Source organism: Ambystoma mexicanum, chromosome 4q, assembly GCF_040938575.1.
Source record: "Ambystoma mexicanum isolate Mex_15411 chromosome 4q, UKY_AmexF1_1, whole genome shotgun sequence".
NCBI lineage: Eukaryota > Metazoa > Chordata > Amphibia > Caudata > Ambystomatidae > Ambystoma > Ambystoma mexicanum.
In genome coordinates this window covers 832,503,904-832,528,536 of record NC_090928.1, presented here as the reverse complement: position 1 = coordinate 832,528,536, position 24,633 = coordinate 832,503,904, and the positions used below count along the sequence as shown (strand labels likewise).

Here is a 24,633-nt window from a genome sequence, read left to right as displayed (position 1 = left end):
TCAGGATCAGAATTTAACCCGCATTCTGTAAATCTTTAGAGACATATAAGTTTAGATTCAATTTTACGTAGTTTTAGCTGTAAGTTACCGCCCCTTTTTCCTTTTTTGGCTTTCATCAGACCAATGAAACACAGATCATCTAGATTAGCCATTTGATGCTCCTGTTGCCAATGTATGGCAAGAGGCAATTTAGGATCTCAATTTCTTAGACTTAGAAGATGCTCACGTATGCGTACCCGCAGCTGTCTGATGGTGCTACCAATATAATGCTTACCACATACACATATGATTGCATATACCACGTAACAAGTTTTATAATTTATAAAATCAGAAATGGCAATTTAATTTCCAAGATGGTCATTGTATGTTTGACACTTATCAAGTGCATATTTACATTGATTACAATTGTCACATTTGTAGAAGCCATGTCCTGTTTATAAGCAATTGGCCCTTTGGGTCGCCGATGTTGGATCTAAAAAGGATGGACAAAGTTTTTGCTTGATAGTCAGTGCTCTAGTGAAAGTTATTTTAGGGTAATCAGTCAAAAAAGGTGTCACATCTTTATCCAATTTTAAAATATGCCAATGTTTTGCTACCAATTTATTCAGTAAACCACTGTCCCTGGAAAACTGTGTAATAATGGCAATATGATGCGATTGAATTTTGCCCTTTTGTCTATTCTTCAGCAGGTCTGTTTGTTTAATGTGAGCATATTTACCTAGTGCCTTATTGATAATACTGGGCGATAGCCCCTATCTAAAAACTGATGTGTCAATAAATTGCACTTTTGATTGTAATCTGTATCCAGACTACAGTTTCTTCTGGCTCTGTAGAATTCTCCTCCAGGGATATTATTGATAGTGCCACGTTGATGATTGCTGTTAGCATGTAGCACAGCATTGAACTCAGTGGGTTTTCAATACGTTCTAGTCTGAATAGAGTTATTTTGAACAAAGACATGCAAATCCAAAAAATCAATCTGTGCGGCACTAGCATGTCCAGTAAGTATGATCCCAAAATTGTTAGTATTGGCATGGTCTACAAATTAATTTAAAGATTCTAGTGTTCCTTTCCATACAATAATAATGTCATCTATAAATCTTTTCCATTTAATGATCTTATCTGAAAACATGTTGCGTTGATAAATATGTTGTTCTTCATATTGAGACATGAATAAATTAGCTAGGGAGGCGCAATTCTGGCTCCCATGGCCACTCCTCTTTCTTGTAAGAAATATTGATCATTAAATAGGCAAACATTATTTTGTAAAGTGAATACCAAAAATTATTTTAACATCTCAACATGTTTCCAATATGATGCCAAACAGTTTCGAAAAGTAAATTCCAAAGCACTGACTGCAAGATCATGTCCAATGCTAGTGTACAATGCTGATACATCTAAAGTAGCCAGTAAGTAGTCTGACTTCCATTCCACAGATTCCAGAAAATGAAGTACATGGGTGCTGTCCCTGATATATGATTACATTTTCAGAAAAAATGGTTTTAAAACTTCATCCAGGTACTGTGAAAGGCCCTCTGTGGCCCATCCAATACCACTCATTATTGGTCTCACCTCGGGTAGCTGTTGGTATGTTTTGTGTATTTTGGGTAAGAAACATACCGTGGGCATTGTGGGATTAGTTATAAGAAGAAACTTTTTTCCATCATCTTTTAAGAAACCCATATTATGCCATCTGGTAATTAGATTCTGTAGCTGTGTGACTATCCTCTTTGTGGGATTAGATTTGAGTAATTTATGGCAATCTGGTGTAGTAAGATGGCCCATGCCCATTTGAATGTAATCAGTTGTGTGAAGTATAACTACATTGCCGCCTTTATCAGCTTCCTTTATAGTGATCGAATGATCTTCTGCCAAAGAATTCAAAGCTTTAAATTCATCACTAGTCAAATTAAATCTTGATTTGGCCTTTTTGGTAATAGGTCTATCCATTATGGCATGAATATCTTTAATCATTGATTTTTGAAAAATATCAATAACATTTTCAGTTGTAGTCTGAGGCATACATTTGGAAGAAAGAAGGTTTGAGTTCCTTAATTTCCAAATACCTGGGATTAACCCCTAAATCAGAACAAATGATATCTAAATCAGTGTTGCCCTCTTGACTAAGTGAAGTAAAATCTCAATATTCTTCAGGTCTGATAAAGTCAAAGTACTCAAGGCTTCTAATGAAGGTTTTGAAAAAAAGGAACGAGCTTCAGTTGCAAAAAAATTTTTTCATTTCAATTTCAATTTGCATACAGGGTGTTATTCACAACCAAAACAAATAAAAGATGTAAATGAATGTATGCCCTTTTTTATTTTGTCAGTGTCATCTTACTGGTTCTCCCCACATAAAGGCATGTCAAACAGTATTTCATCATGGGCAATTAAGTTTTTTTTTTAAATTCCAAATGTTGTTGAACACATGTGCTATATTCTTGTGTACATTTACCATCTGAGCCACTGAATCAGTTGAGTATATTTTACATATGGGGTCAAAACACCTGAACCTGCATACTCTCGCCCTACTAAGACAAGACAAACACATGTATGTATGTGTGTCACTCCTATCTCAGTTCTGGTCTGATGGCCAGACAAATGCCTGGGAAATCCTCCCTCAACAGCAGCCACGGGGTGTCAGTTTGATCCCCCTATCATTGTTCACACTACCATCTGTTTTTGTACAGGTCGCTCAAAAAGATACGGCAAACATTTTCTTTTATTATAAATGTACTCTTTTCATACAGATATATAATATAAACAGAGTGAACGCACCTGAAGATGTATACAACAGATCTTAAACGCCCATAATTGCTGAGAAAGGTGGGGCATCAGTAGTTAATTGGGGCATAGGTAGTGAAGGGGAATTAGCTGATGCCAAAGTTAGCCTATTTTCTAAATTGTGTCCCGAGATAAACATTATAAAGCCTATCAGGTTCTGGTGTTAGGTACCAGGAAAGTTTTACTATCATTCAGCATACAGTATATTCTCATACAGTAAAGTATATTTTGAGTGTCACTCAAAACTGAATTGTGGGCACACTTCGCGACCGTCATGGATGAATTGCCACTGGTAGTCAGTAACTCTAAGCAAACCCTTCTCCTTCACAACTCGATGGGAGACAGGCAAGGCATAATTAAAGATCAATGCTCATCGTAACCCCCTTCTTCCCACTCATTCACACCAGTCTCACTGGCAACAGCATGAGACTTTGGGCTATCTAATTTGTGCACAGCCTTGATAACGACCAAGCTGGTCGAAACACGTGCCGGCTAATCTGCTGAACAATAAGAAATCAAATACAACATATGTTTCTTGCTAGTCAAGATAATTTCATTTCAAGACTCTGTCTAGTTATTTCAACTACCATTTGCTTAACTATCTGTGATCTATATAGATTACTAAGAAACAATTCATACCAAGCGCAAATATTGTCTCGGAACGTCCACTTTAACATATTCAGTTATTTTGAACCTTTGTGGGTGGTTAATAGTTACCGAGATTTTTGCTTCTGGTACTTTTTCTTGACTTTTGGGCTAACCTAGTTTGGAGAAAAGCGCACAGTATTTTGGTATCTACCACACTAGCATGTGTTTTCTTTACTCTACTGATACTCACTGTGCCACTGACTTCCAACTAACAATATGACTGATTACATGTGCAATAGGGATGAGGATAGGGCCACTCTTTTTGCCCCTAGAGGGAGTACTGCTAATCCCTTTAAAACTAATTATACTTCAGTGGAAACTCTTAAGCAGAAATTCGTTAAATTAGAAAGACTCTCTAAAAGAGAAATTAAGTATTGGGTATTGGGAGCATGCCTCACTAGCCAATTATCTTGAGAATGATATTATTCCTAGAGGTTTAAGGATTCTAATTTTTCCACATTTTGACAAGGATGAAGATGCTGATTTAGCTGAAAAATGGGAACAGAATTTGAGGACTAGTTCAAAGACAATGTTAGAACTACCCATGTTACACGCAACTAGGGAACACAAGAGAGTGATTGAACAAATCAATACTGTTAAAGAAGAAATCAAAACTATGACAAATGCTGAAACAACCAAACAGAAGAATTTTGAAAAATTGAATGAGATTCTCAGAGAATATCAGGATGACATAAAGATGAGGAAATTTAGAAAATGCTTCTGTGATGATAAAGACTACAGATTAGATCAAATATACACATTCCAATCTAAATATGACAACATGGGCCCTAGATCCAAACCTATTTCATCACACACCACTCCTGCCAGTTCTGATACGGATTCTGAGGAAGAAATTCATGAAGGTGATACGATCAGTGAGAATAGGACAGAACCACAAAATTGTCGTGGACTTAGTTTTTTAGAAGACATCTGCAGACACAAGAAGAGAGATCAGAGATTGCTCAATTACAAACAAGTAAGGTTTCAAACTCCACCCACTGACCCTACATCAGTAACCAACACCACACAAGGGGCCGACAGGGGGGGGGAATGCAAGCGGAAGTGGCAGTTCCAACGAGGGCACAGGTCACCCAGGGATTTTAACCAGATAGAACACGAGGAAGAGATTAGCTCTACAACACAATACAATTCAGCTGTGAATCTGTCTAGCCGTAATTTAACTAGATCTGAGATTTCAGTGATCAATAAGGGCCTTTTGTTTGCTCCGGCCAGTGGTACCAACTATTTTGACTTTCAAATTGATTTGTTCAAATTTACAAAACACTAAAAGCATTTCAATTAAAACACTAAAAGCATTTCAATTACACACGTTTAAGACATGAACATTTTGTACATTTGCTGAGGATTCACTTGCTAACAATTCATTACTTGCATTAAAATGTACTTGCACTTAAATTCTGCCATTTACAAAAGCGAGACATAACATTTGAAATATTTCAGTATGTAAAATAGAATAAGCGTTAAAGTGCAGTTTATAAATATAAAGATATTTATGTTATTATAACACATTTAAAAAGTAAATTAGACACTTTGGGCCTGATTCACAGAGCGTTTTCCTATAGGATTGCGCCATTATAAAACACTCCCATGAATCAGGCCCATATTGTGTATTTTCTTTGAATGTTTCTGTTCTAAGCTCCTTCTTAGATGTTATGTTCTAAAGCCCAAATAACAATGGTGATAATGATATACAGTAACATGAGCCCTATAGATGGGTTATGCATTGCAGTTCACTATAATTTTAGGGGGTTTCTTGTTCTTTTATTTTTAATACAAAACCACTGTTAATGCACAACTGTGTCTACATTTCATGTAATCAGCTCATATTAAATACTGTGTTCTTTAAAATTATTGCATAAACATATTATTTTTAAAACAGGACTCAGGGACCGTTCACCCCTCACTCTAAAAATTCTTTCTGGTCGGTACTTGGACTAGAATACCATTATATGTTTATTTTCAGGCGGTACTTTATTGTGGCTATGTTTATCGATGTATGGTTTGCATTAAATATCATATTCCACATTTGCTCAGGAGAAAATAGTCTGAATTCGTACAAATATTTATGAAAATATTCTTTTCTCAGTTTGGCTAGGCTTTTACATTCGACCACCAGATGTTCTAAGGTTTCGAACGTGGACATAGAGCCACAAAATCTGTAAGATTTATCTTGAATTAGATGTCTAGATTACGAGGCTAGGAGAGCTTTAAAGGGCCATCAATCGAAATACATTCGCATAAGATTCTTGCGATATGTTTGAATATCTAGAGGTATTTAGGAATTTGCTGTAATGGTTTGATTATGAAATTACCATTTTTGAATGCCTTGTATTGGTTACATTTATCCCATAATAATCCCCAATCATACTGCCACAATTTCCTCTTTGCTCAGTCAGGGTTATGTATGAGTATGTTTTGTTCTATATCAGATATCTTCATGGTAGTCAGACAGTGTGGTTTCCATGGGCCTCATTACGACCCTGGCGATAATGGATTAACGGCACTGTAAAAGGCTGCATCGCCGTTAACCCATTAGCACCTAATTACGAGGTCCCTTTGCGAGACCCGACCTTAACTGCTGGTCTAGACCAGCCGTTAAAGTAGGGACCCTCAAAGGGACCTTTCCGGTAAGTATGGTACCGCAATTTGCGGTACCGTACTTAGCGCCTTCGCCATTCCCATTATGCCCTATGGGGCAAAAATGGGAATGGGGAAGGGCCATGGGGAAATGGGGAAATACCGCCCCGCCAACCTTGGAATGGGGCGGTATTTCCCCATTTCACCATGGCGGACAGGTTACGATACCGGCACCAACCATGGTGCTAGTAGTGCCATGGTTTAGCGCCGGTATCGTAATGAGGGCCCATGTGTCCAAGGATGTATCATGGTTTTCTGCCAGACTGCCTGCAATAGCTGGAATCAGACTTAGTGCATGTTTTTTTATTTTTTTTTACATTAATCATTTTCTGTAAAGAGCTAAGGCTTGCCAATCTACTGTAGTTTGCAGGGAGACTAATCCTAATTCAAATCGTATTATTTGAATAGGGAAGCTTTTTGGTAGCGTTAGAATTTTCTTCCAATAAATGGCTTCTAAGTAATCCCAGTTTGGATGGTTTTCTGGAGTTTTAGCTTGGGCTCCATAAGTGACTACAGGGACATCTTTCTGTTTGTAAAAGATTATGATAGGTGTACATGGGAATTTGCCATATTTACTTTGAACTAATTTCGCTTGGGAGGTCACAGTTTCCATTTTATATTTGATTTGCTTTTTATATGGACTATCTTGTGTATTATCGTTAATGGTTCGCCCCAAGTAGCAGAAATCAAGAATTATATCTAGGTTTTGATTTCCTAGTGACAATTTAAAGTTAAGCTTTTTCTTCCCATTGCCGTGTTAAGGTTAACATGTCAGATTTCTTTATATTAATGGTCAGAGAGTTTGCTACTGCATAGTTTTGTAATACACTCAGCTTTCTCTACAGACTTATAGGGGTCTGATCAAGGACCACCAGATCATCTGCATAGAGCTCCGTGCACTTTTCTCAGACTCTCCTGCAAGTAAGAATTATTTTTCAAAAAGGTAAGCCTCGTGGTTTCAGCTTCACCTCGCACTGCACCCAGCACTCTAATAGCAATTGTGTTTTTATTTATGAGTGCCTCCTGTGTTTTTACATCGCGTGACTCACGCTGCCGCATCAGAAACTAGGCACTTGTTTTAATTCCTGCTAGTGCTTGTGGAGCTTTGCTTGGTGCCTTCGCTTGACTTTGGCACCTTATTCTTGCTACTGTCGCTGATAAAAAGGGATCTACCCTTAGCATGGACATTGGCCCTGCTGTATTTCTGGTCTTTCGAAGATGGCTGCACCCTTCCGACGTCGACTCGAGTAGCCTGGTTCTGGATCCTCTCCATTGGCTCTCTGCCCTTCTTCTGCCAATCGGTGGCAGGGGGAGGCGGGAGCAGGGCCATTCCTCGAAGGGACCTGTAGGGTATTTTGTGGAGATTTGGGGCCTGACGGTATTTTATTACCGCCGAGAAATAACTTAGCAATAATCACTCTTTGTATTCAGATTTGGCCATGTGCAACAATAATACAATGGACATGCATTATTTCAGCACCCAGACCTGCATATTTGGTATACGTGGTTGGTGGTATTTTGGTGAGCATAATTCCCTTGTTTTATTTGTGGCCCCAATGTCCAGAATCCCTTATCTTCGCTTAGATTTTTCGTGTGATCACTAGAGAGACCTCAGACCTGCATTCTAGGGAAACCACAATTTCCAGGGATAGTGTTGGTGCGCCACCATGGGCAAACTCACTGACTTATTTACGACAGAGAGCTATATGTGGTAGTCTTGTGGTAATTTCCACTACCTTATATACGGTAGGGAGCTATGTTCAGAGAGTCTCTCTTCCCGTTGGCTCATGTACCTCCAACAAGTTATACTACAGTCATTCACAATTATTCATACTGATTCTGACATACACACATCTGTCTTAAAATGACCATTGCACTGTTTAAAAATCTCCCCACATCATTGGCATTGTAATGGTAAATAGAAAATAAACCACCCGTCTGTTTTCAAATATTTTCTGTATTATAAAATTTACATTTAGGCATGATCTCATTTTTTACAGCAATAAAAGGGAACAATCAAAGCATTTTCAATGACACACTGCAATTATAGTGGCGGAGAACAGAACTTAAATTGCAACATTAGCACTTGATAAAGACACGCACGGGACTTTCATTTTTCTAAACTGACTGCATACTTTCGTGCACACACACAGCTCCCCCAGTTAGGTAATTACCTTATCTGTTCAGATTCTTCTCTCTGTGAATGTGGCTCTCTTGGCGTAACTCCAATAAAAAGGAACGCTTGCCTTCTCAAGCCGGGGTCATTGCCTGGAATTCTCAGCTTTTTCAGATAGGACTGCCTCTGCCAGTGGAAAGGTAATTCTTTCAGCTTTCCCCAGTCTCGACTGCAGCAGGACACCCCCACAGCCAGGTCTTCTCCCCAGTAGTGCAGAAAGATGTCTGCCTGTCTTTTTCCCTGCTACTGCCCACTAAAACTTTCCTCTCAGCCCTCTTTATGACGTGTTCCAATGAAATCCATCATCTCTCATCCTCCTACTTTTCAACAATAGCTTCGCTTATACATTTGCAATTGTTGCAAATCTGACTTCCTCCTTCCTGCCGTTACTGTGCACAACAACACGGATAATCAGGCAGAGAAGAGAAAAATCTGCACACTCATTTAAATGGTTTTCAAAGTATGCCTAATTCTGCAGTAGAGAACACATTTTATTAGTGGGTTATATTAAAATAAGGTTTTATTAGTCAGGTTAATTGTTAATATGTTAGCTGTTAATTTTCAAATGTGTCTCTAGCAATATAGGCATTTCAGGTGAAAAATAGTGTGCATTTTTAAATGAACACGTGTGCTTTTAACTGTAAAAATAGCTTTGCATCTTATATATTAAAATCGTTTTTTTGACTGAATAGCCTGTCTTTCCTTGTTAATCTGCTAACCCATATAGCAATGCACCGCACCCTTGTGGTGGTGCTGCAAAAAAAAAAATGCTACTTGTGCAGTAGTACTGTACTCTGTGCTGTAACATGCCAAATATCCTTACATATACCCTCCTTTTGTTTTTTAGAACTTGGCTATAATCCAAGCCAATCTCTAAAAACAACTTGTTCTTTCTTTTTCTCTTAAAATGCATGTGTATTGGGATATCTTTCTCTTCCTGACGTAGTCAGTAAAATCAGTAACATTTTCATTTTTACTGATAGCACAATCAACCATCCACCCATGATTAGCACCAAGATAGCCAAACCCACTATTGAGCGTTCCCCCCAGGTTCCCCAATTAAATCTTTCCACTTCTATTATGCCCAGATTACTAATTGTAATATTGTTTTTTCGCAAATTCATTTTCATAACATGTCTTTCTTTGTGATTCAATAAATATTCCACATCTGGATCTATTGGAAAAGTATCCCTTTGAAAAAAATCGATATTTTCCACTTGGCTTTCCCAAACATCATTTGTTACATGGAACAATGTTAATCCCCCAATTGACACAATTGCATCCTTTGGAACCTGTAAATAAAAAACATTATATTTTACCTGTTTAACCACGTATGTTCCATGGTTTAAATGTACTACCGTCATGTTCTTTAAACAGGTACTGACCAACCATTTACCTCTGACCATCTTAGCCTGTGCCATTTCTTCACTCCCCATATTACTAATAATCACTTCACATCCCTCTGATATACTTGGGTCAGATTTCAATCCACAAATAGCATCTGTGGCATCAGGAACAAACGGTTTACCTGGACACATATAATTTTGTTCTTTAAATGTTACACATGTTTCCAGGTTTGGTATTAAATAAACTTCAGGTTCCCATGACTGAAATGCCACCACTTCTGGAGTCTTAATCTTAATGAATTTGTCCTCTTGCCAAAATCCCACGTTGTGTACCCACTTCGTTCGATAAATAAGTTCAGGGGCTACAAATGGGATGCATAGCAAAAATCCGATCTCTAGTCTTTCCAAGTCCACATATAACGGCATTGCATTCCCCATTTCGAATGCAATTCTTATCTGTATAAGGTCAATTTCCCTCCTGGTCAATCTTTCTATCATTTGCCGAATGATATCCTGCGAAACAAAATACAAGGGAATATGTCCTTGAATCAATTGTGAAACTGCAGTTTGAACTTCTCTCATATAATTCGTTAATAGTCTATCAACAGGACTCATTATGTTCAATATTTCATTTAAAGTTCTGTCATGCTTAAGTATTATTTTAGTCGCCCGTTGCATCACATCCGCTTGTTCATTTAGAATGATTGCAGTTTCATTTATGAATCTTACTTGTTCATCCAGTCCCCCTCTAATTCCATCTAATGTCTTTTGTATTATTTCTAGGTCAATACTCAGTTGTTGTGCTTTAGTACTCAGCGTTCCTACCGAAATAGAATTGGCTGTTGATATTGTAGTACCCATTATTGCCCCAATTATAGACATTACCATTGATATCGCGAGCATCACCGCACCTCTCTTTCCTCTCTTCTTCTTAATGTCTGCTGAATTCACGAATGTTTTTTCCAATTGCATTAATATATCTCTTATTGACTGCTTAGCGTCCTCTTTTCTTATTTCCAGCCACTCTTTAGTCTGTTCAATCTTAATTCCGGTATTGTTCAAATGTTTTTCAATCAAAATCTCAGGATCCAATGGTATGTAGATATTTTGGAAAATCATCCTTCTATCACTCATGATGAATCCTGGTGCTTCTTCTACCGCGATACCAGATGCTGGTCCAGGTTCAATGACAACCTGTGCTTCTGAATTCTTGAAGATCCCTCCAAATATCACTATTGTTAAACATGTCATCGGTATCATCTTCAATGCTGATCGCTTTGTAGCCTTGGTCTTCACCCCTCTTTGGGGCTTTCCCGGAATCCGTCCTCGCGGTCTCCAGTACTCCATCGTCTCCCGTGGCCTCTGATCCCGGAACCTCCGACCAAATAATGTTAATTGTCTAAATCAAAATAGAAAATAAACAGATTAAGTACATAGCACAATACTAATTTCCACCTTTTTGCCAAAAATAAAACATGCTTGGTAAAAATACTTCTTTTTTTTTTTTTTTTTTTTTTCTGAAATTAAACACAAGTTAAAAGAAAACAAACACATATAAAACAGCATTCAATATTTAATACACTTTCTCTCTGTACACCAACCACGAGCTTCCGTTATATGTGCATTTATTTATTTATTTATTTATATTATATATTTATTTATTTATTTATTTATATTATATATTTATTTATATTACAGTGTTTATGTGCCATCATAACAATCAACTTTTTTTTTTTTTTTAACTTCTTTGTCACTGCCTCCTGATTACACCCATTTATTTTCTCAAGGGACTCTATCCGTTTCCACATGCTCAAGCTGCCTGATCTCATGTCTGGGATGGCATGGTTTGATTTGATTTACATGGACAAACTGCTCTATTGCTGTTTCACCTTCATTTTTCAAAATTTTATACACTACAGGAGAGACTTTATCTATAATTCGGAATGGCCCCTGCCAGGCTGCCAGAAATTTAGAATTTTTCTGTTTACTTTTCCCAAAATGAAACTTGTACACCTGATCCCCTACATTGTATTCCTTTACTGATGTCTTTTTGTCATAATATGACTTAGCACTGTCAGCAGCTCTTTCCAGATTTCTCTGCACAAAAGCAAATGCATGTTGCAAATGCCTCCTCATTTCATCAATATATTCATGAACTGTGGATGCACTCACTAGAGTTTGCTCATGTGTTCTGTATAGTAGGTGTTGTGGTAACACCATTTTCCTACCTGTTAAGACCTCATGGGGGCTAACACCTGTTGCTTTGGCAGGAGTCGACCTGATTGCCATCAAAACCAATGGTAAACGCAAATCCCAGCTGGAACCTGCTTCTGCCACAAATTTCTTTAAAATGTCCACAACAGACCTATTGCTTCTTTCAACTGTACCTGAAGACGCCGCCCGATATGCGATATGTAGTTTCCTTTTCACACCTAGTATTTGCCATACCTTACTCATTAGAGTACTTGTGAAATGACTTCCTCTGTCTGACTCAATTCTTTGTGGCAACCCAAACCTTGAGAACACATGGTTCACCAGCAATGTGGCTGCTGTTTGCGCACTACAATCTGGTGCGGGAATGCACTCAATCCATTTTGACATCAAACATACCACACTCAAAATATAGCGGTGTCCCCTGCTCGACCTTTTTAAAGGACCTACATAGTCTATTTGCAAATCTGACCATGGGAGAGTTAGGCCTCTTTTCATCAATGGTGCTCTATGCATTGGTGAAGCAGGTTTAAATTGGGCGCATACTAGACATCCTCTAGTATATAATTCCACATCTTGGGACATATGTGGCCAGTAAGCATAATCTTTTAGTATTTCTAATGTCTTTTGTGAACCTCTATGGCCTGCAGTTATGGCATCATGTGCATGGTGTAGCATTAGTCCTCTGAATGAAAGGGGTACTACCCACTGTATTTGCCCTGTTATGGACTCTCTAATCATGAGTCCATCCTGTAATCTAATTCGTGTTTTGTTCTTTAATAACACCCTCAACTCTTCTTTTCCCATACAATCATTTTCTGTTAAAGGATTTTGTTCAGGATCCATCAAATGATTATAATAGATTCCCAAAATTTGATCATTCTTTTGTGCCTCAATCAAATCTTGGTCTGGCGTGTCATGACTCCACTGCACCACCGGTTGATCTACCTCCTTTGGTGCTTTAGACCGTGTGACTGCATCAATTTGTATTTCACCCATTAAATAATCAATAGGTAGCAATTCTCCCATCACGGCCCCAATCTTAGCCAGATGGTCTGCCTTATCATTTCCCTCCTTATCCTCTCCTGGTGTTTTTAAATGCCCACGAATTTTTCTCCAGTATATTGTTAAATTATTTTCTGACACCAATTTGTCTATGGCTTGTATCATTTTTCCATGTTTAAGTGGCTTTTTGTTGTATGTAACCATGCCTCTTGCTTTCCAACCAGGCAAATACTCCACAAAGCTATTCCGTGCATAGTCAGAATCAGTCACCAGGACAATTTCACTGAACTTTTTATCAACTGCAGTAGCAATTGCTTTATAGATGGCTGCCAATTCCGCCACCTGACTGCTCCTATCTCCAATCCTCATCCCTATACTAGGAACGCCTTCACATTTCAACCAGACATTTCCTATTCCTGCCACTAATTGTTTATTACTGTCATTTTCAATGTGAAAAGCACAACCATCCACGTATACAGTTGGCAAATCCTTGCATGTTTTTTCATCAAAAGCTTTGTGTGGTGATTGTTCAAATTCCTGTAAACTAGCTTCCACATCCATTTCATTTGTTATTTGTTCAGCTGCACAGTCATGTAAGTCAGCTAACCCTTGAGCAATTGGGCTCTTTTTATTTTGTCCATATCTTACTTCTACGGGAAAACCTTGTAATGCCAGCGTCCATGAAGTGATTCTGGATTGCGCTAGATTGCCTGATCTAATTCTTTTACTTTCTAAAAATTGCAAAGGTTGATGATTTGTTTCAATAATCACCTTTTCTCCCTGAACAATGGGGCGAAAATGTTGTAGCGCCCACACAGTGGTTAATAGGGCCTTCTCACATTCATTAAATTTCATTTCAACTTGGGAAAATGCCTTACTTGCATATGCAATGGTTTTGTGATTCAAATCGTGTTTTTGTGATAACACTGCTGACATACAATGTTCAGAAAAGCCTATTTCTATAAAGAAATCCCTATCCTTTATGGGGTATGCTAAACATGGTGCCTTTACAAGACATTCCTTCAATCTAGCCACTGCATCAGATTGCTCTCTTTCCCATCTCCAGGGAGTATTTAGTTTAAGCAGTTTAGTCAATGGTTGAGTGATTTCTGCATAATTCTCAATGAACTTTCTGTTATAGCCTGTCATCCCTAATAAACTTTTTACTCCTTTCACATTTTTAGGATCTTTTAATCTTTGTATGGCCTCTATTTTCTTCCTTTGTGGATTTAGCCCATGTTCAGTCACTTCATGCCCTAGAAAGTTCACTTTTTTCTTGCACCATTGTGCTTTTTGCAAAGATACTTTGGCGCCTGCTTTCTGCAATTGGCCAAGCACATGTCTTATTTCATCAAAATGGCTTTTAAGGTTTTCATTTTTTATCAAGACATCATCCACATAAACTATTGTCCCTCTTTCCGCTGCATCCGGCATGGCCTTTCTCAAAAATATGCCAAATTCACTCCCACTATTGATGTACCCGAACGGAGCTCTAAGCCAGGCATATTGAGTCCTGTCAAATGTAAAGGAAAATAGGTGTTGTATCTCCTCTGCCAATGGCACACACCAATATCCAGATGTGAGATCTAACGTGGTAAATACATTTGAACCATGTATCTGAGCTAGGCCCTGATCAATGAATGGTAGTGGCCATCTAGATACTGGTACTCTTTTATTTAACTCTCTTAAGTCTGCACACAGCCGCCATTGACCATTTGGCTTTAACACACCTAAAATAGGCGTATTGGATGTGCTATGAATGGGCCTAATTATTCCCCGTGATTCCAAATTTTTAATAATCTCTGCCAATGATTCTAAACATGCCAGCGGTAGTCTATACTGGCGTACAAACACTGGATTTCTGCTACAACCTTCTGGTAGTGTGGCCACATGTAAATCAGTTAAACCACAATCATAAGCATCTTTTGCAAATACATCCTTGAACTCCATAAATATTTCCCTCAGAGTGCGTCGATCCTCATCGCTGTTACATGCATCCGCTAAGGAGATCTGCTCTTCTACCATTCTGGAAAATTCTGGAAACTCTTCTGGTAAAGGAATCTCAGCGCTTTCCTCTAACTGTGTGGCTGTGTCTTTTTGTAGAGCTGCCACTTTCAAATATTTTGGCATATCAGCTTCCACTTCAATGGGCTGATTTCCTGTTTCATTTTCATTTAAATTAAATATTATGCAATCCTCTTGATGGCAGCACACTGTCTCATTTGAATCATAAGGATACACAGAATGAATTTTAAACATTCCTTTGGGCTGAGAGTCCAGGTGTTCTGGCAACTCGCCCTTGGCATCTACATATTTTTCAGGAATATTCCCAATCACCATGTTATTTAAATCTGCCGTATAATGTGATTTTTGTATGGCCATTCCTAATGGGGAGTTTTCCTCTAAATGAATATCCTGACAACCTTTATTATTCACCATGATTTTTACAGATCCCTCACCAATGTCTACCAATGGAATGTATTCATAATCCAGGCCTTGCTGTTTTATGGATTCATTCAGGCATACAAATGCATCAGAGCCTTTCATCTGCTGTCCATTTTTGCATTTCAGTGTTATTGCAAACTGTTTTGTAAATGCAGGAATAATAGTATTTTTCCTCATCTGTAATTCGACTGCATAAGGAACTAGTTGTGCACAATGATAAGCCCTTCTTTTGTCTTCAAATTCAGGCGCCGGCCCACCTAGGCGCGACCATATTTTTTGATTAAGGAAATCTAACACCATACACATTCTGTGCATGATGTCATTGCCCATGTAAAATTCATTTTGTGCTCCACTCACTATCCATACATTATGGTAAATTGCTTTCTGCCCAATGCTAATTTTAAGCATGCATCTGCCTGTAATTCGGTTTTCAAAGTTTGGACTGTCCAACCCAGAAACATATTGGTTTTTAATCCTAAATTTCGGGATTTCTTCCCTCTCCATAATTTTTTGCAACAATTTCTCATTAATGAAACTCCTTTCATGTTCAAGCGCTAAAGTGGCTTTTATTGTTTTAAGATAATCATTTATACCAGCGTGAACCCATGGTTGCTCATCTTCCATGTGTATCTCTGCCAGAGTGGTAATGTGTTTTTCTGAATCTGTTTTAGGAACAATATTCTGTTTGCATGTATTCTCTTTTAAATAGAAACGTAATGTGTGTTCGTCTATGGCAGTCTGCCAATCTTTCCTTGGGTCCAAGTATATTTGTACAGGTAGTTTTTCATTGTCGCTCTGATCTTTGTCTTGACACCTTAATATAACAGTGACACTAGGTATGCAGCTATTCTGTAGATATACCTCCACAGCATCCTTTGTTTTGGCAACGGTGTGACATTCTTTTATATTGCTGTTTTGTGATTTTAGTTTCTTAGGCCTCAATGGTTTTTTGGTTAAGGACCACAGCACTCCATTCACCCCATCTATGAGAGGAGACAATCTTTTCAGGCAATCTGTCCCCATCAGAAATGGAATTTCACAAATAGATGTGATCAATACCTCTTGTTTCATTCTGTGCTTTCCTATTTTTATGTCAACCTCAGTTACACCTATGATGGGCACCTCCTCCCCATTAAAGTTATGCACTGGGCCTTGATTTGCCTTCACTGTGATCTGACTCTGTGGAGGCCTCCCTTCATTGATACTCTTTACCAGCTCCTTGGACATAATTGTGGCCTGTGCGCCAGTGTCAATCATAGCAAAGGTGTGGCATTTTTCTTCTACAGTGATGGGTGCATAATATCTGTCCTCAACTTCCTCTAATACACATAAGAAATGTGAATTCTTACTGATTTCAGGGCTCACCTTTCTCAGGCCTTTTTCACTTTTGGCTAAGCACATTGGTAAATGAAAAGACATTTTTCCCTCCTTTTTACCCATTTCTGTGCGAGATATTTTATTCATTTCTCCATGTTCAGAGGTTTTTTGGAGTGTGGCCACCGTTCGCCCATCCATCTGGGTAACATCAGAGACCACATTACAACCTTCCAACTGAACATGTGTCACAACATCATTCAGCAATTTGTCATTTTTTAATTCTGTGCATTTGTGATCATTTAGTGTAATACCAGCCCTTTCAGCCTCTTCAAAAATATGTGGCTCAAAGAATTTTTCAGGTGATTGACTTGTACCCTCCTTGTGAGTATTTCCTTTTTCTGTCTGTGTTTGGTAATTGTTTTGCTTGCCCAGGGAAGGAGCTATGGCATCCCCATTTACTCCCTGTTCACTGGTATTCCCCATGCATGAGTCATTTTTCTTAAATCTGTCCCTTTGTTCTTTTGGAATTCCTAATGTTTCTTTTTCATTTGTGCAAATCTTTACTGTTTTATTTAGCTCTAAGTTAAACCGTACCTCTTTTTTAGAAGTATTTGCACTTTCTGTCACAATTTCATTTACTGGTACTTTCATTTTTAATCCATTAGTCATCTCAGAGTCGTTATGCAAAGTTATATCAGAGCAATCTGTCATTTTGGCACTGCAGTTATCATGAGTACTTAGTCACTTTTCGGAAGCCCCCCGGTCATTGCTATGGCCATCAGCCCCCTCTTTGGAAGGTTGTTTTTGCGCTGTATAGAGCTTTCCTATTTGCTCAGCTAACATTTTCACTTGGGCCTCAAGGCATTGGAACCTTTCCACCTCTCTAGGATCCTCTTTCTGTGGCCTAGGTCGATATTGGTTGTTTTCCCCCTGATTGGATCTATTCTGATACCTCTCAGGTGATTGATACCGGTTGGGATGGTTTCTGAATTCTTGATTCATTTGTGGAGGGGAGCGGTTTGCACCCATCCTTTGATTATAGTCCCCTGGTGGGGAATCATTGTACTGGCGTGGACTGTAGTTCACGTTTTGCCTCATGTCCTGTCTCTCAGATTGTGGGTACTGGCCCCTATATTGATTTCCATTATCAGTAAATCGATCCACATATCGGGGCCTATCCTGATTACCATATATCATGGTGCTGGGATCAAATCTGCTCTGTGTCCCCAATGACTGGTAGGGACCATCATTTCTTTGATCTTGATTTTGTCTCTGGTTATTGTTCATACCTGCCATATCAGACCGGTATCTTACCCGGGGTCTATCTCCTAAATATCTAGGGCTGATGTAGCTCTCTCTATTACTAGGATCATGTGATTGGAACATTGGTACAGGCAATGGCGATCTTTGTTGATTACCCCTTTGTTCAGGTGTCACATTATTTTTACCTTGGCTTTGAGCAGACTCAAGGGACATTTTGGCTGACCTGATTTCCATTACTGTGGCTGAGGGTTCTTTAGATTTAGGCCTAGTATCTTTCATTTTATCACTTTCTCTACCCTGACAATAGAGTACCTCATATAGCTTGGTGCTTTGATGTACAATCCATTCAAGGGACTTGTCACGGTCAAATTCACGGACCAATTGGGATATGATGTCTTTCTGTAGCCCATAGAAGTATGCGGTTTTAAACTCATTGGAATTTGAGTCAAAAGATACATCAAAGCGAGAGAATGCTCTTTTTAAGTCTTGTAAAAATTGGCGAGGTGATGTATTAGGTCCAGCAGTAATAGTGTACGCAACTTTCTTTGCCTCTTGCAATGACTGAAAAGGAGAAAAATGACGCCTAATTTCTTTTTCAAACTCCAGCCATGTCATATTCTGCTGTTCATTTAATCCCCTTATGATGCTGGCCGTCGGGGCATCTAAAGTTAAATGAAAATATTGTCTGTACTGTTCCTTAGGTATCTGGAGCGCTTTAAAAATGTCATGCACCGCTTCTAAGTGATCCTCAATGCAGCATTCACCTCCCTTTTTAAATGGTTTGATCAGGGCTTTAATGGATTTCATTATTTTTATGGGGCTACTTGTTGCAATGCATGGAATTGCACTATTTTGTGATTCAATCCTGTTTTCAGGTGTATGAGATTGGTGGCTGCCCCCAATGGGAGTATCAAATCCCCCAAGGGCGCTGCAACCAAGTTCAGTCACCGGCCCAGTCACTGGGGCACTAGCTCTTTGGGCAGAGCTAGAATTCACCTCCACTCCATTGAATGTGGTACCCTGCCGCCTCTCCTGTGACCTGGGAATGCACATTTGCTGTTCTAAGTCCTTACACTTTTTAAGGAGTCTGTTGGCTTCATCATGCAAATAATTATTTTCATCACTCATTTTATTAATTGCCTCCTGCATGTCACACATTTGAATTTGGCATTCATTGAACTCTTTATTTCTTTTGTCTCTTTCTTGAATCATTTTAATCATTTCTTGTTCTACACTCTGGAGATCACCTTCTTTTTCACAATGTTCTTTTTGTAAAATCTGCATTTCTGAAACAACCTCATCTTTATCCTGCCTAATGTGATCCACTAAGGCTTTTAAGTGTGTCAATTCTTGCTCACTATCTTCAAATTGTTTCTTGCTTTTGGATAACTGAGTATCAAAGTCTCTGCATTTTAATTGCATGTCTTTTTGGCATACATCCAATTCTGCTCTCAACATTTCCTGATTTTTACTTGCCCCATCTATTTCAGTCTTTAACCTGTTAATTAGCTGAGTATCATTCTCTTGCATTCGCAGTGACTTGTTTAAAATAAACCATATTTTGCCGCATAGACGTATTAAACAGTCTTTCTCTGCACTTTTATCGGCTGCATTCAATAATCTCGTAAGGCAGACCTGAATTATGCTGCCTTCTGCAAAAATATTGTCTAGTTTTTCTTTCTGCACCTCACCCTGAATGCGGTTACTCCATTCTAAGGTACTGTTCGAAGACCAATTCCCATGTGCAAATAACTTTGCCTCTAAATATTGCACTAGATCTGAGAATGTGGTTTCCCTTTGTGACATTCTGAAATTCGTTTTTAGTGGCACACTGCTATTATAAAATGGGTTCCCTTTAATGTGCAAATGGCAGTGTGAGACACGCTTGCCACGCCCAGTAGGTACTCTATGATCACTTTCCCGGCCTGCAACGCACCATAAATATGTAGGGTATTTTGTGGAGATTTGGGGCCTGACGGTATTTTATTACCGCCGAGAAATAACTTAGCAATAATCACTCTTTGTATTCAGATTTGGCCATGTGCAACAATAATACAATGGACATGCATTATTTCAGCACCCAGACCTGCATATTTGGTATACGTGGTTGGTGGTATTTTGGTGAGCATAATTCCCTTGTTTTATTTGTGGCCCCAATGTCCAGAATCCCTTATCTTCGCTTAGATTTTTCGTGTGATCACTAGAGAGACCTCAGACCTGCATTCTAGGGAAACCACAATTTCCAGGGATAGTGTTGGTGCGCCACCATGGGCAAACTCACTGACTTATTTACGACAGAGAGCTATATGTGGTAGTCTTGTGGTAATTTCCACTACCTTATATACGGTAGGGAGCTATGTTCAGAGAGTCTCTCTTCCCGTTGGCTCATGTACCTCCAACAAGTTATACTACAGTCATTCACAATTATTCATACTGATTCTGACATACACACATCTGTCTTAAAATGACCATTGCACTGTTTAAAAATCTCCCCACATCATTGGCATTGTAATGGTAAATAGAAAATAAACCACCCGTCTGTTTTCAAATATTTTCTGTATTATAAAATTTACATTTAGGCATGATCTCATTTTTTACAGCAATAAAAGGGAACAATCAAAGCATTTTCAATGACACACTGCAATTATAGTGGCGGAGAACAGAACTTAAATTGCAACATTAGCACTTGATAAAGACACGCACGGGACTTTCATTTTTCTAAACTGACTGCATACTTTCGTGCACACACACAGCTCCCCCAGTTAGGTAATTACCTTATCTGTTCAGATTCTTCTCTCTGTGAATGTGGCTCTCTTGGCGTAACTCCAATAAAAAGGAACGCTTGCCTTCTCAAGCCGGGGTCATTGCCTGGAATTCTCAGCTTTTTCAGATAGGACTGCCTCTGCCAGTGGAAAGGTAATTCTTTCAGCTTTCCCCAGTCTCGACTGCAGCAGGACACCCCCACAGCCAGGTCTTCTCCCCAGTAGTGCAGAAAGATGTCTGCCTGTCTTTTTCCCTGCTACTGCCCACTAAAACTTTCCTCTCAGCCCTCTTTATGACGTGTTCCAATGAAATCCATCATCTCTCATCCTCCTACTTTTCAACAATAGCTTCGCTTATACATTTGCAATTGTTGCAAATCTGACTTCCTCCTTCCTGCCGTTACTGTGCACAACAACACGGATAATCAGGCAGAGAAGAGAAAAATCTGCACACTCATTTAAATGGTTTTCAAAGTATGCCTAATTCTGCAGTAGAGAACACATTTTATTAGTGGGTTATATTAAAATAAGGTTTTATTAGTCAGGTTAATTGTTAATATGTTAGCTGTTAATTTTCAAATGTGTCTCTAGCAATATAGGCATTTCAGGTGAAAAATAGTGTGCATTTTTAAATGAACACGTGTGCTTTTAACTGTAAAAATAGCTTTGCATCTTATATATTAAAATCGTTTTTTTGACTGAATAGCCTGTCTTTCCTTGTTAATCTGCTAACCCATATAGCAATGCACCGCACCCTTGTGGTGGTGCTGCAAAAAAAAAAATGCTACTTGTGCAGTAGTACTGTACTCTGTGCTGTAACATGCCAAATATCCTTACAGACCACAACGAGGCCCTGGGACTTCTCTTTCCTTCTCCTTCGGCAATCCAGAAAACAGCTGATTGCATGCTCTGTGCACTTTTCTCCGACTCTCTGGCAACTAAGAATTATTTTCAAAAAGGTAAGCCTTGTGGCTTCAGCTTCACCTCACACTGGCCCCAGCACCCTAAAGGCAATTGTGTTTTTATTTATAAGTTCCTCCTGTGTTTTTACATTGCTTGACTCACGCTGCTGCATCTGACACTAGGCACTTGTTTTAATTCCTGGTAGTGCTTGTGGAGCTTGGCTTGGTGCGTTAGCTACACTTTGGCACCATATTCTTGCTACTGTTGCTGAAAAAAGGCATCTACCCTTAGCGTGGACATTGGCCCTGCTGTATTTCTGGTCTTTCGAAGATGGCTGCACCCTTCCGACGTTGGCTCGAGTAGCCTGGTCCTGGCTCCTCTCCATTGGCTCTCTCTCCTTCTTCAGCCAATCAGTGGCAACTGGAGGCGGAAACCGGCCCATTCCTCTAAGGCCCACATCTAAGGACCTGTCTGCTCCCTGTCTGCTGCCTGGACTGGCCTGGGGGGCCTGGCCCTCCACCCAAACATGATCACATGATGGCCTGATGTGACCCTGCTCCCTCTGTACCCATTTAGGACATCAAGACACTGCTCTTCCTTTGGGTTGGTGCCAATAATAATCGCTACTTCCTCCTCACTGACTCTGACTTTCCAACCCTCCCTGCTTTTCACCTGGACTTCCATTCGCACATAATTTCATGCTGGCTGTACTGTGTTTTCATCTGCCCTGATGATTTTTAAATCCAGCTGTGCCCAGTGGCTGTACTGTGTTTTCATCTGCCCTGCTGTTCCTTTTCTTTGCTCCTGCTCGTCTGCTTCCACCCCTCCCTCTGTGTTCTCCCCTAGTCCCCCTCCCTTCCTTTCTTCCTTCATTCCCCATCCACTCTCTCCCACTTCTTCAATGGTGCTCTCCATGTTTCCTATCTTCTCCAACTGCTTCTCTATCTACTATCCTACCCTTCTCACTAAGTCTGGTAGGAAGATGTTCAAAAAGGATAACCTGGTCTCAAACCCAGGCCTCTCTATAGCTGATACCTACACCAGAGCTTCCTCCAGACAGACCCTCACTGACATCTTCTTTGTCGTTCCTTCGCCTGACCTATGGACACCTCATTTGGTCTCTGTACTCTCTATCCCTTCTCTTCCTCTCCCAGTAATGGTGGCACCCGGTGGGAGCCCCTCCTGGCTTCTTTCCTCGATTTTTATCTAGGCTCATCAATGTTTACAGCAATGGCACTGTCCTGGTCCAAAGCCTTAAGACAAACCTCCTCCTCTTTGATCAGCATTTCCCAAGCCTTATCAATTTCCTCTCCTCTCCTGCTGTCCCTTTTCTACCTTCTTCAGCTCCCATGTCTCCTGCCTCTGCCGCTACCTTGGCGCACTCTTCTTCCTCAGCTACCTTGCTCTCTCATCCTACCTCCTCTGCCCTCCCTTGGGCTCCTTCTACACCTCCGCAGAGAGTACCTCTGATTTGTACCCCTCCCTGGAAGTCTTTCAAGCATGTTCAACCTTCTCCACCTCACCACTCTTAACTCTTGCTCAGCTGTCAAAACACTCCTCTGACATCTGCCGTCTCCTGGAAGAACTCAACCTTGACGTCCTTGGTCTCACGAGACTTGGTTCACTGCCAGCCCTGTCATGAGCTTTGACACCCTTCTTCTTGAAGGCTACATCATTCTTGATTCTCTGATCTCCTCCAACCTCCCCCTCTCCAATTCTCTCACCACTCCCCTCTCCTGGAGTGACCACTTCCTCCTCAGGAGGGGAAACAAGGAGGGGACAAGACAACAATCTTACTACGCCGAGTGACATTGAGATTGCACAAGTGCAGGGAAGAGGAAGGGGAGAAGTGCCAAGGGAAGGGGAGGAGGAGCAAAATAACAAGGAGTGCAGCCAACAGGTGGCAGTGCATGGTTAAGTGCATAACAGCAAGTGATAGATAGTGCAGGTAGGAGGTATGTAGGGTTACAGATACAGACCCGAGTGCAGGGTTGCCAGGAGATGTGCAACTGGGAGGGCAGGGACCTGTCACCTGCTCCAAATGCAATAACGACTCTCTGTCCTCACTAAGAAGAGAGCCCACATGCAAGCCTGTGTTTCTGCGGCATCTAACAACTCGGCTGAGCTCTTTAAAATCTGCAAGGAGCTGCCAATTCTGCCGCAGTCTGTACTTCTGTCCCTTCCCAAGCCCTCTGCACGGCCTTGGTGTCTCACTGTAGCTCCAAATGCAAGGACATCCTGTGCACCCTCTCGGGCTCTCCTGCTTCTCCCCCATGTTCTCTTCCCCCTCCAGCCTCCACTCATCTCCCCTGATGAGGTCTCTAGACAAGTCTGATCTATGAAAACCTAATATAAACATGTTCTTCCCTGTTCATCCAAAACCATCAAGGACCACATTGGCACCCTTGACCCTGCCCTGGCTGATTTCTGCAGCCACTTCTTCCCCTCTGGTACCTTCCCCTTCCGACCCCTTCCTCCCGGCTAACTATTGCCTAATCTCTATCACTCCTTTCATGGGAAAACTCGTGGAAAAGCTGGCCATCTCCCAGCTTAATCTTCATACTGAATCTGTTGGCTGTCTCCATGATCATCAAGCTGGTTTCAGAGCAGCCAGAGATACCGAAACTGCTCTCTTGAACATCTGTGAAGACCTGCTCTCTAACCTTGATTCTAATCTCCCCTCTGTCCTCATTCTACTTGGTATCTCCTCTGCCTTTGACACTGTAAACCATGCCATCCTGCTCAACCAGCTCCATGATAATCTGGGTATCACTGGTCAGGCCCTGGCATGGCAAACCTCTTTCATCTCTCATCAACCCTCCCAGGTCCAACTTGGGTCCTTCTCTCCTCTATCGCTCTCTCCACCTGAGGTATTCCCCAGAGGTCTAAGCTTTCTCCCTGGTTGTTCAACCAATACTTGGCACCTCTTGCCCACTGCACTGCTCCATTCTGTTCCATTTTCCAGTGCTACGCAGATGATAACCAGCTTGCTTTTAGGCTCCCAACTGCCTGCTCCTCTCCTTCTCTCATCCCTGACTGTCTCTCTGAAATCCAAAGGTGGTGCGCTGCCAACGATCTTTGCCTGAATGCCAGCAAGATGGAGATTTTCCTCATTGGC

At 40.3% G+C, this 24,633-nt stretch overlaps 1 protein-coding gene across 1 annotated transcript; it reads right to left on the bottom strand.

Annotated features, from left to right (window-relative positions):
- Positions 1 to 8,028: 8,028 nt before the first annotated feature.
- Positions 8,029 to 20,859, bottom strand: LOC138468010 (uncharacterized). The gene is made up of 2 exons (XM_069608400.1): positions 20,625 to 20,859; positions 8,029 to 11,008 (listed from the first exon to the last, which is right to left on the bottom strand). Exon 2 carries the CDS (start codon positions 10,954 to 10,956, stop codon positions 9,166 to 9,168), a length of 1,791 nt encoding a protein of 596 aa, XP_069464501.1. The 5' UTR covers positions 10,957 to 11,008; positions 20,625 to 20,859; the 3' UTR covers positions 8,029 to 9,165.
- Positions 20,860 to 24,633: the final 3,774 nt, after the last annotated feature.

What these genes read in the sequence shown, in the direction of transcription:
- LOC138468010 (XM_069608400.1), bottom strand. Translation starts at nt 10,956, where the DNA reads ATGGAGTACTGGAGACCGCGAGGACGGATTCCGGGAAAGCCCCAAAGA.